Source organism: Lipotes vexillifer, unplaced genomic scaffold, assembly GCF_000442215.2.
Source record: "Lipotes vexillifer unplaced genomic scaffold, Lipotes_vexillifer_v1.1 scaffold180, whole genome shotgun sequence".
Lineage (NCBI taxonomy): Eukaryota > Metazoa > Chordata > Mammalia > Artiodactyla > Lipotidae > Lipotes > Lipotes vexillifer.
Genome location: NW_006796149.1, coordinates 1816677 through 1829568, shown reverse-complemented (window position 1 = coordinate 1829568; position 12892 = coordinate 1816677). Strand labels below are relative to the sequence as shown.

Genomic DNA, 12892 nt, shown 5'->3' with positions numbered 1-12892 from the left:
CTTCTCTTTCCCTAAATTGCCCCTTGTTTAGCCTTCAGCTTCTCTGCACCTGTTCTACTCTTTCTTATCCTTTTTCACCTTTAAAAACTGAAAGCACCAAACTGACAGACACTGTTATGTTTTTGTTTTTTCTCCCCCTGCCTGAGCTGCAGCTCAGGCTCTCTCTTCCTTGCTTCTATAGCAAAAGCCCGAGTACTGGGTTGCCATGGCAACAGCGAATCCAACCAGGCCGGTCCCAGCGACGCTCGGAGCTGCCATGGCGAGGAAGCTGCTACAAGTCGCCCTGGGCCTAGATGGGTCGTGAACATCGTAATTCAAGACCAGGCTGGGCAGATTCTGCCCGGAGACTGAGACTGCACATCAGGCCTGTGCACAGCTGTACAGCGCATCCAGAGACAACACCATCAATAATCAGGCTTCCACGGAGACAACCAAACACATGACATCACGAGGATTCATCTGAAAATTTTCAAACACGCCTATTCTTTTATCTCCTCTGACAGAGAACATTTTGCATCTCTCTCCAGTCTTGGAGAACTCTGTAGAAAGTAAAAGCTAAAGTGACAGCTCCAACTTACGCCGGTATCCTTCCCCCAACCCCCCTCAACCTCTGCCCTCCACGTTGGGGACCCTCTCAGTGGTTCAGGTCAAATGATTCAGTGGCACCGACACAACTGGGAACATCACTGAGAATTAATTCAGATTACACACTGGTATTTTAGTTGGCGCAGAGATCAGTTCCCCCAGGTCATTGGAACGGATCCTTAAAGTAGGGCAACAAGTGTGCAGCCGCATGACACTGTTTCAAAATTGTGAGTGGGTGAGAAAGAACTCGGGAAATACCTCTGTAGCAAATGGCACCAACCGCAGTGAGGGTCTGTCGCTGCTAAACACTCCGTACAGGATTTATGTTTACTGCAGTTCGCAACACGAATTCTCCTCACCTAAAAATAAAGATGACAGCAGTTCAGACGGAATTATGAGCAACACCAGAAAAACTACAACACCTTATCTGATGAAGGGCCACAAAGAGACATTTATCCACTCAAGACGCCGAACGTCCACGTAATGACATCGGGCAGCGGTTCTCAAGTTCTAGGCTATGAAGCAGTTTATCAGCATCTCCTGGGGAGCTTTTGAAAGGGCAGATCCCCAGACCCCCTGCCGCTGAGACTCTAGCTGAGTAGGTCTGGGGTGGGGCCTAGGAATCTGCCTTTTTAAGAGTTCTCACAGGTGAGCCTGATCCACAGTCAGGTTTCTGATCTGCCAGTAGTGATTTTCAAGGATCGTGGAATCAGGTCACCTGGTTTTTCAGTGACAGTCAATGGCACCTTGGAGATGAGCGTCTGGGGAAAGCAACAGGCTCTGCCCTGGAGTGTCAGCACGAGGTTGGCACTTGACATGGAAATGAGGACCACCCTCCCACACCCCTCCTAGGGGTGACCCATCACCTCCACTCCTGGCTCACCGCTCACACTCCCTCCACTGGAGGTGAAAATCAAAGAAACAGGGGGAGTTTTCCAATCATTCTTGGCCCCTAGAGCTGCCTCTTCCAGTTGTCAGAAAACAGCAGCCCCTGAGGTGGGCGCTGGTGCTGGGCAGACCCACGCCCTGGAGGCCGGCAGAGCCTCCAAGCAGGGTTGCGGGGGAGGCAGGGAGGACCTGAGCCTCACATGGTGCATTTTCTGCAGGCAAAATCCCACAGCGTAGTCAGGAAACCTGTGGAATTCAATTAAGCCCGGGAAGTTGTACCTGCTGGAAAGTATAAGTAACTTCTTAAAGCATATAGAGAAATAGAGAGTTCTAGAAGGGGTTTGTGAGAAAAGCAGGGGCTATCCCGAGGAATACCCTTCCATTCCAAGCTGACTTCGTGGAGGATAACCACCGCCCATCATCTCACAGTCCCCAGTGCCGCTGACAGATGTGGCGGGCAGACCACCAGCCTGAGCCAGAATTAACCAGAATGTGGACACTTCCTTGTAGCTCACAGCACATCTTTGTAATTCTGGGGGATTTTCACAAATGTCACGGAATCTCTCCAACCTTGTTTTCTCACCTGTGAAACGGTGATAATGCTGCTGACTATGCGGGGTTATTACCAACCTTGCCCGGCACATAATAAACGCTCAATAAATGCTGGCTCTTGCTACTACATGAGAAAAAGTTTCCACGGTCCAACAAACATGTGAAACCTCACAGGGAAAAAGCAAACGTTTCCTTCGCACAAGGCTTCTGAGAGCCTTTGAATGCTCTATTATGATACTCTGGGAGTGGTACAGTAAGTATCATCTGCTCCTGGGGCCACTTTTGCTCAGAACATTGAGTGGAAAATGAGTCTCTAGAACATTCTATGAGAACGACTCTACATGTACTTAAACACACGAACACATAACTACGTGAAAGAAAGGCCACCATAAATACTACATTGGACCTGCTTCTCTAACTTAACACATGTATAGGGCCTATTCCACAGCAATGCATCTATTTCCATGCGGTTGTTTTAATGACCAAGTATCCTATGGATGTAGCAGGGCATTTTAGTTTGGCTGTTACTATCTCCCCAAGAGTCTAGGAAAGGACCTTCCTTAGGTTTTGTCTCTCTAGGGCTTATACTGGCTCAACCGAAGTCTTACTAATAGGATCTCTAGCAGTGAATCTAAGTGAAGGTAAGAATAACCAGCTTTGATGCCCAGCGGAAAACTCTTCTCGGGACTTCAGGCTTTGAATGGCCAGACTAGAACTCTTCACCTTCAGAAAGTGAGGACCTATCAACTACTGGTGGTTCTCACTGTGGTTCTCAGCCTACAGTTTTGGGGTCTGGGAAAGGATTTATGAGCTATTTGCAATGTTTCAAAAAGCTGATTGGAAAAACAGGCACAGACTAAGCAAGGCTGCAAGTGTCTTTGCTTTGAGCTGGAATTTTATCAGCTCCGTGTGGTAGCACAGTCAGCGCTCTGAGTGGCCGTTTTGAGATGCCCTTGACAAATAACGCCCGAGAACGGGAATTGTTACTTAATAAGTGCAGTTTGTTGAGTAGACAAAAATCTTTCAACTACGAGAACCCTGGGGAAGAAATATAATAGACAGTGTTTCAATGTTGAAGCAAGCTGGTCAAAAAGGTTCCGTATGGTGAACAACAAAGGTATACGAGATCCACTGGCCATCTCAATGCGGTCATTTTGAATGACTGGCATTTCAACATGCAAAAGGCAATACAGCCTTTTTAGGAATGTCAGAAGTGAAAAAGTGCTGCGACTTGGCCAGCACATGGAGATGGATGTCATTGCCCTTCTCCATAGGATGACTGGGAGGAAAAGAATGGAAAATGAGGGTGGGCTGAGGGCATCTGTTATATCCATGATGTAATTATGTAAGTCTCACTTATCTTCTTTGCACTTTGTATGTTCAAATGGTCATGGGTCAAAACAACCATGCCAGAATTGCCTGTTTGGTTTTCACAAATTTGGGGTTTGATCCCATTTATCATGGGCTTTAACATCAGGTAGAATTTAAGTCCTAGCCCTGACAAGGCTCTATCTATATCCTTGAGAAGATATTTAACCTCGAAAAACTCAACTTTTTTTTTTTTTTTTAAAGGAAAGAACTTTTATTAATTTATTTATTTTTGCTGTGTTGGGTCTTCATTTTTGCGCGAGGGCTTTTCTCTAGTTGTGGCAAATGGGGGCCACTCTTCATCATGGTGCACAGGCCTCTCACTATTGCGGCCTCTCTTGTTGCGGAGCACAGGCTCCAGACACACAGGCTCAGTAGTTGTGGCTCACGGGCCCAGTTGCTCCGCGGCATGTGGGATCCTCCCAGACCAGGGCTCAAACCTGTGTCCTCTGCATTAGCAGGCAGATTCTCAACCACTGCGCCACCAGGGAAGCCCCAAAACAAGGGTAATTTTTATCTCACTAGATTATTGACAGATTTCATTAACATTGTTTATTATACTTTGCGGTTTGCGTGTGTGTGTGTGTGTGTGTGTGTGTGTGTGTGTGTGTGTGTGTACAACTCTATGCATCTAGAGAGACCCTCTTTGGAAGAGTAACTAGCACAGCATCAGTAGGGACTCAGTAACAATTAGTTCCCCTCCTCCTTCCCTTGGTGAAAGCACTTTGTAAAAATGAATAAAATGTAAAAAGGTATCCTTTTTATTTCAGTAAGCTGAAGCCAAGAAGAAAAACTAAAACAGCCAGATAAATTAAGAGAAGGAGGGTGAGTGCCATATATTTCCCGGTTCATGAATGTGTATGAGACTATGGCCTGATATTAACCCCAAATTCCAAAGCCAATCCCATCGGGCATATTCATAAATGCATCTAACCATTCAATGCCCACACGATCAGTGTGTAAATTCAGTTACCTCGCTGATTACACTCCCATTTGCAAGCACACCCTTCTCTGAAAAACGTTGCACTGTAAATATAGCCAATAATAAAACTGTCTAAATAGGTAATATTTCTTGCTTACTTACTGACAGTAAGGCTTTTAATTCCATGTCTGTGAACCACTGCGTGTCTTCTTGAAGCCTGCAGCAGTGTGTAAACTCAGTAGTTCAAAGTAAAAGCTTCACCACTCGATAATGACATCAATTAAACAATTTGTATTCATAAGACAGAAACAGGAACTAGTATTTCTGCCTACCTCTTTTCCAGCTGTTAGATAGATGTAGATATTCTTCTTAGGATGAGGAACGAGTTTGTAGAAGACAGGTGTTTCTTCTTTAATTTCATAGATAACCTCCGGACAATTAGAAGTCAAATTCTCACCAAGAATAACCTATTTTTTAAAAAAGAGAAATACGACTTCTATTAAATAATTTGAATTTCAGGGTAGCAAAACTTATGGCTTAATCCTAAGATTACATCCTTTCTTCCTCACTACCTACACTGGCTAAGGTACCACACGTTCCTTAATCATCGGCTCATATCTCAGCCTTCAACAAGGCTGGTGATAACAAGCTTGGTATTTCTGCTTTTGTAGGGGGCAACGTGTGGTGCACACACACACACACACACACACACACACACACACACAAAGCCATTCTTCGGTGCTGGGGCAGTATCCTCATATGTGGAAGCTCATTGTCCAAAACTGGCCTTATGAGAAGCCACAAGTGACAGCTTCATTAGTGCTATGCCAAGTGATCTTAAAACTAAAGGCAGGCAGCCTGACAGGTACCTGCGTGGGTTACTCTGATTCTCCTCTATGGGTCTACACAGTTCTGTGTTTTAAAGTAACCAGGACAACTTAACAGGCCTAAATGAGTAGGTACATATTTATATATAAACTATAAGTAAGTGTGGCTTTGAAGTTGGACATACCTGAGTTTCACTCATCTTTAGTCAATAAACATCTCTTGAACATCCACTATATGTATCTGCCACATTGTAGGTATTTGCAAAAATGCAGTGAACAAATGGTGGGAAAATCCTGCCCTTATAGAACTTACATTCACGTGCATGCTGGGGTGGGGGGAGCGTAATGATAGACAATTGACAACAAATAAGTAAATTATAAAATATGTCAGCAGGCACCGCAATGCAATGAGAAGCCTGCGCACCGCAAGGAAGAGTAGCCCCCGCTCGCCACAACTACAGAAAGCCTGCATGCAGCAACAAAGACCCAACGCAGCCAAAAAAAAAAAAAAAAAAAAAAAAAACACATTAGCAGGACCAACAGTATAGCACAGGGAACTATATTCAATGTCCTGTAATAACCTATAATGGAAAAGAATCTGAAAAAGAATAGATTACATACATGTACAACTGAATCACTCTGCTGTACACCAGAAACTAACACAACACTGTGAATCAACTATACTCCAATATAAAAAAAAATACGTTAGCAGGTGATATAGGTCAAAATTAAGTGGGGTAAAAAGATGGAGAATGTGTGTTCAGCATTACGTTTCATTAGAAGGTGACGTTTCATTTAGAGACTAACAGGAGATGCCGGAGCGAGTCATTTAGATACGTGGATGAAGCATACTCTTAGAAGAGTGACCCACTGGTGCGAAAGTCCTAAAATGAGAGCAGACCAGTATGGCCTGAGCAGAACAAGTGAGGTAGAGAGGAGTGGACAGCGAGGTAACAGGGTGGATCATATAGGTTCTTGTTGGCCTGTGTAAAGATTTTGCCTCTTACTCTAGGTGAGAGATGCGGAGCCACTGCAGGGCTTTGAGCAGAGGAAACACATGGTGAGAAGGTGGGGTTTGAAGCACGGATAGGAAGACTCCTCGGAAGACGATTACCCTAATCCTGGAGAAATATAATGGTAGCTTGGTCTCAGATTTGCATCCTGGCTCTACCCTTCAAGTAGATGTGCTACTCTGAGCTAGTAACTTACTTAACCTCCCTGGGACTCAATTTCCTCACCTCTAAAATGGAACTAACAATGCCTTCCTTATACACAGTATTGTAGGATCAAATGAGAATTACGAATAATGCTTAGCACATCAACAATACTCAATGGGTAATAACCTATTACTAGATTGCAAGCACCTCGGGTAGGGACCATGTCTTAATCATCTTGGTACCTACCCCTCTGCCCCAAACAATACAATGCTTTTGAAAGTGAAGATGTTCAACATTCTGTCAGTTTGAAAACATCCAGATATGATACCTATATTCATATCTCTATCACTGTGGACATCAGTTACATTGGGCATATGATTTGAAAAGAAAAAACTGGCACCTGGGATTCTTTTCAAAGTCTACTTTCACACATCTACTGAGCAATAACATGCCTGTACCACACATCCTGATGGCAAGCACATTTTTGCTATTTAATCAAAAATTAGGGCTTCCCAGGTGGCGCAGTGGTTGAGAGTCCACCTGCCGATGCAGCGGACGTGGGTTCGTGCCCCGGTCCGGGAGGATCCCACATGCCGCGGAGCGGCTGGGCCCGTGAGCCATGGCCGCTGAGCCTGCGCGTCCGGAGCCTGTGCTCCGCAACGGGAGCCACCACAACACTGAGAGGCCCGCGTATCGCAAAAAAAAAAAAAGAAAAGAAAAAAAAATTAATTTGGCTCATGGAGAGCATCCCGCATGCACTCAGGATCTGGCCTGAGTCTGGCTTTGTCCTGTGATGGTGATTTCCCTCCATCATCTGCTCTGAGTCAAACCCAGGTGGATTTGGTGCAACTAGTAGCTCACTAGGAGCCCATGAACCGCCACCGCTCACTAAGTTCAGTGGCAGCTCTGTAAAATCAATGTAACTAAATAGATTAAATATGACTTTTTCAAAAGGAAAAGCAGCATTTAGGTCCCACAGGAGGTGGGAAAGGTCTGTGCCCCAAGTCATTTATAAATGACTCGACAGCTGCACCATCCAATATGGTAGCCGTGAGCCACACGTGGCTATTTAAATTTAAATTAACTTAAAAATTCACTTCCTTAAGTCACACTAGTCACATTTCAAGTAATCACTAGCCACATACGGCTAGTGGCTATCATATTGTATGTGTGGATACAGAACATTTCCATCATCATGGAAAGTTCTATTAGAGACCCTGGCCTACAGAAAACTATGAGCCCAGGGAGACATCAGGTAGGCACTGACCAAGTGTGGACTCGCCAGGCTCCTGTCTTCCCATCTCTAATTCACATTCTTTATTAATCAGCTCAGATTCAAACAGGTGATCAGGTTCTTGGAAAGTGTTCGTATAGAGGGGGAGACATAGGAAGCCAGATTTAAAGATTGATAGAAACATTCTCAAGTGAGGCTCAGGAGAAGGCTGCTGCCCAGATCCCTCTTGATCGTCACGTTAAAACCATCATTTGGCAGAAACACCTATGAAGCATTCTTGCCAATAAAGCTGAAGCCGAATCTGATCAAGCCCTAGTGCTAACTTCCATATAGCATTAGGAAACAGAAGGGGTAGAGGAACAAGCTAAATGGCGCCACAAGAAAGAGAACCGCCAAGTCCACGGTGTGAGACATTCCACAGGACAACAGACTTCCTTTCCTCAAAAAGTCAACAGAGGTGAATCATAGGATAGGACGAGGTCACTCAGATTAAGAGAAACAGAACAACCTCAGTGTCATTTGAGGACCTTGTTCAGATACCAATTTGGACAAAACAATTTTAAAAAGACATCCTTGAGTCAATCAGGAAAATTTAGTTATACGGACTTGATATTAGATAATCCTGAAGAATTACTGATGATTTTGTTACTTGCAATCATAGCTTTATGATTATGGTGATTTAAAGAAATGATCATAGTTTTTTAGAGATGCATAATGAAATATGCAGGGCGTGAAATGACATAGTATCTGGGATTTGCTTTAAAATTTAGAAGTAAATAAAAACAATTTACAAAACACCACCACTCATCCATTTTAAGTGAGTTAGGAGCTGCACTGCAGTTGTTATTAGAGCTTATTTTATTTAATTTATTTTTGGAGCATGGTGGATACAGATGGGTAAGGGGCTAGAAAGATCTTATTTGGGTCAATACAGAGTTATGTACTTGATACCTTAGAGATAAAGCATCAGTATTCTCTCTAGAACTTGGACTTATGGCAGGGAAGCCTTTCTTGCTTGCTTTTTTTTTCTCTTTAAATTACCAAAGTGTACATGTACCAGGATTTGCCAGCCAGTGTCCTGAACAAGCTACCTCGAGAGGCCAACAGTGAAGCTTGTCCTGATAACTGCAGGTGCTGGGTTTAAACAGGTAATGCTTCATTGTTGGTGGGAGTGAGACTTCTCTGGAAGGTAATCTGGCATTATTTCTCAACATTATAAAGCACATACCCTTAGATCCCACACTCCCTCATATATACATATATAATGATATATGTAATAGGTATTTATTGCAGCATCGTGTATTCTAACGAAAGACTGAAACAACCAAAACGTCCAACAACAGGGACCTGGTTAACTAAACTATGGTGCAAGCAATGGAATACTATTTAGCAATGAAAAGAATCAGAAAGCTCTTTATGTATTATATGTTATGTTTACCATGCTGTATTAAATATGTATATATACATGTATATACACACATATAACATATATGTTTAATAAAAGGGGAGAAAGGCTATCTTCCCCCTTTTGCTCGCAGACATATATAAAATATCTCTAAACCATTATCACTGGTTGCCCCAGAAGTCAAGAATGGGTGACCTTCTTGGTTCTTTTGAGTTTTGAACACTGTTAATGTATTGTCTTTAAAAATAAATACATGCAATTTAAATTTTAAAAGTGTTTGAGGATGAGTGGGTCCAATGGTTTTCCTTTTTGCTAGTTTATGCAGAGAAGGATCTCCGTACCCCCCAGGAAGTTTGCATTTTCATCACATCTTTAATTTTACTAAAGCAACGTGCTGCACAGAGGGACTGGGGTCTCTGCTTCAGCACTGGCCCTGGTCTCTCTCAGATGTGACTACAGGAAGGATCTCGTCCTCCTCTGGATTTCTGTTAATATCCCCTCCAACCCCACCCCCACCCACAGAGCCCAGCCCAGCCCAGGGGCATCGGTGGAACACTTAGATCTTCTAACTGCAAAAGTCACATCAACATCAACAAAGAAAAGAAAGCCAGCAAGACTGGAGCTGGGCCGCCTCGGAAAAGAATACGATAAGTGAAGCGATTCAGGAAGTAACGGTGAGTCACAGAAACCCAAAATGGGTTGAATTTTGCATAAGAGAAAATGCATTCAATACACACACACTCCTCGGGCATCATGTGGATTTTCATCTATTGCTTCCAGCATACGACCTTAATATAGATCTAATCTGAAGTCAACCTGAGCCTCTGCCATGCATATTCTTACATACCCCTTCATCCATCTCAAATGTCACCTCCTCTGAGAAGCCTTCCCTGGTCACCTTTCTACCGTACCCCACTGTCCCTCTCTACACATCACTCTGTTTCCTCCATAGCACTTATCACCATGTGAAATGACTTCATTACTGGTTAGTCCACTTAGCTGCTTTCTGTCTTTTTCTTCCCACCGTGAGAGCAGGGGCACTGTCGGTTTTGTTCACTTTTGTATCCTTGGCACCCAGAACAGTGCCTGGCACATAAAAGGTGCCCAATAAATATTTATTAAATGAAAAAACATACTCTATTAGCGTTCAAGATTTTATAGGGCTCTTCAGATTTTTCCAGCTGCAGCCCTTGTGGAAAACAAATTTTCCCCGATGGAGAACTTCAGTGAGTGTCAACACATTGTTTCTGTTGACATCTTCCTGAAGCCTCATGGCAGGCGATTAACTAGCCTTGGGATTTTCACTGCATACGAAAAAAACCAACAAACAATCAAAACAAAAAAACCAACAACAACCCTCCCAGCTACAGTCCTGAAATGTATGGTGTGTGAGACTTCCACACCATACAATTAGCTGCATTACAAGTACAACACCATCCACAGAAAAGACAGCCTGGTGAGGAAAATGAGGGAGAGAAAAATTACACAAAAGACTTTCTTTTTTTTTCTTTACTATTAACATGACATGGGAAAGCCATGGGTGTTCAGAATGCTGAAATATTTTACACCATATTTCTTTTCTTATACCTCACTCTGTGAGGCTGACCAGGGAAAGGGTAAACCAATCATTCTTCTCACTTATTTTTTTTTCCCATCAACAGTTTCTAAGAAATGCTGCAAAGGAGACTTAAACCACACACACACACACACACACACACACACACACACACACACACACACACACACACACACAACATAAACTTCACACATACACACACACACACACACACACACACACACACACACACACACACACACACACACACACACACACGAGGAAAGCAAGGTAATTACCCAATAGCATTTACTGTGCTTCAGTAAGTAGGAGTAATAATAAAAATGAAATATAAAGATTAAAGCAAATTACTCTCTGGTTTCTAATCTACTGATTTTGATGTAAGTAGTAGGAGAAGCATACAGCCTGAACCATGAGTTCTAGATTTGTGGATTACACGGGCAAATTTGTTCCGAGTCGGGGAGTCCCTGCACGCTCACACACTGGAAGGAATGAGATGGGGGTAAACTTGAACATGACTTTCTCAACAGCCAACCACGGAGCGCACTTTCAAGTTCTGACAGTTCCCACTGCCTTTACTTTTTGGTCTGTTCCCTCAGCTCAGCATCCATGGCGCTCCCCCCGACTTCCGGCCCCAGGTCCTGTCCTGGGCTTCTCATGGCCTCCTCTTCCTTATTTGAACATTCTGTGGGAGTATAAATAGAGCTTGCCTTTATAAAAGACCTGTTTTTGTTTTCTCTTAGTTTTCACTCGAAAACTTTAAAAACCAGCGTCAAGGCAGACTCTTCAAAGGTTACAGTTTGGAGGCAGGAAGAACCTTCTGGAAATGGGTTGAATCTCACTCCATGGTTTGGATGACATCTACTAGTAGGAGCAGAGTTTGGAGAGCTACATAGGTAGCCAGTCCGGACTCAGCGTGGGCGTGGTGCTTCTCTGCTGGATATGGGGAAAGGGCATGATATGGCTTCCCGAATCCTGAACCCTGCTTTAGGCCTAAGGATGTTGGAGAAACCCAACCCTAGCCTCCTGCTGCTGGAGCCATTCTAAAAATCAACTTGAACACAGATTTCCTACCTTTGCTCCAAAGGAGTTCACTGGGGAAAAGCAGGGGTTCCTAAGGGGGTTCAGAGGCGCCCAGGAGTGACTTGTAGCCCCAAGAGGAGAGGGCTCTCCTTCCTCTAACACAGAAGTCTGCACTCAGCTGGGCTGTCAGCAAGCTGTCCCTAAAACCACAGAAGCCATAGAACCTTCTCATGAAACCTCAAATACTTGCATCTTGATGTTAACCCAGATATTCCAATATTAGAAAATACAAAATAAAAACCAGTTCCACAAACTCTCCCAAGCTCTACAGAACACATCTGAATTATCAGTGCAGTTTGTTTGGGAGACTGGTTGCTTCCATTCAAATCACCTTGAGCAAGTTACCTAACCTCTCAGAGCCTCAGGTTTTTTCATTTATAAAGTGGGAACGCTAATAGTATTGAACTAGTAAACCCATGCAGACACTGGTTCTAATGCCCAGCACATAGTAAGAGCTCAGAAATGTTAGCTGTTATTATTCCTCGCCTACTGCCTTCTTTTCTTCTTTGCTTACAAGAAAGGTTAATGGGCATGGGTGAAGTTACAAATTTCAAATTTCATGCATATTTCTTTATTACTTATTTTACCACCTGGAAAAAGTTCAAAATATTCAATTCTGCCCTTGAAATAAGGACAATTTTCTACATGCAACAGAGTCAGCTCAAAGGAATCCAAACTGCACCATAGTCTGTACCACAATCTGGAGAAAGAGTACGTGTTTATAAGAATGAGTACACATTGCAGCATCCTGGCCACACAACGCGTGGGATATGAATTCCCCAAAACTGAGCTCCGTGTGGCTCTACTCTTTCAGCTGATCTCAGTGAAGATGCTGACAACTGAAAAATTATAGCATGCAATCATGCTCAGAAAGGAAGTAAAATGAGGAAATATCCAGGGGAAAAAGTGACTGGACATAATCTGTCTCACAACCACTAGGATGGCAGGTCAATAATAAGGGGGCAGATTAGATATTTGCAAAGGACGCTATCAGTTCCAAATTCCTTCAGTTTTTCTAAAACCTTATAAAGGGATTTAGAAATAAAAGTAGAAGAGGGCAGTAAAGGTATTAGCATATTGTGAAATCTTTAATTTTTCCACTCATCATCAATACAACCTTACCTTCAGAGGTAGTGCCAGATGACTTGGAAGAGTGCATGTCTTTAAAGTCACTTTAAAAGTGATTCAATATCTCAGCTTAAGCTCAAAATAATGTTTCCATATAATAGAATATGATACAGCTATTTTAAAAGACTGTTTACAGTCTGCTGTAACTTTTTTTTTTTTTTTTTTTT

The 12892-nt window shown here is 43.1% G+C and overlaps 1 protein-coding gene across 1 annotated transcript in view; it reads right to left on the bottom strand.

Moving 5' to 3' along the window:
- Positions 1-12892, bottom strand: part of PLXNC1 (plexin C1) — a 142399-nt gene that overhangs the window by 107029 nt on the left and 22478 nt on the right. The window contains 2 exon segments of the mRNA XM_007468207.1: positions 844-944; positions 4648-4782. Coding sequence (XP_007468269.1) covers positions 844-944; positions 4648-4782 — 236 coding nt within the window.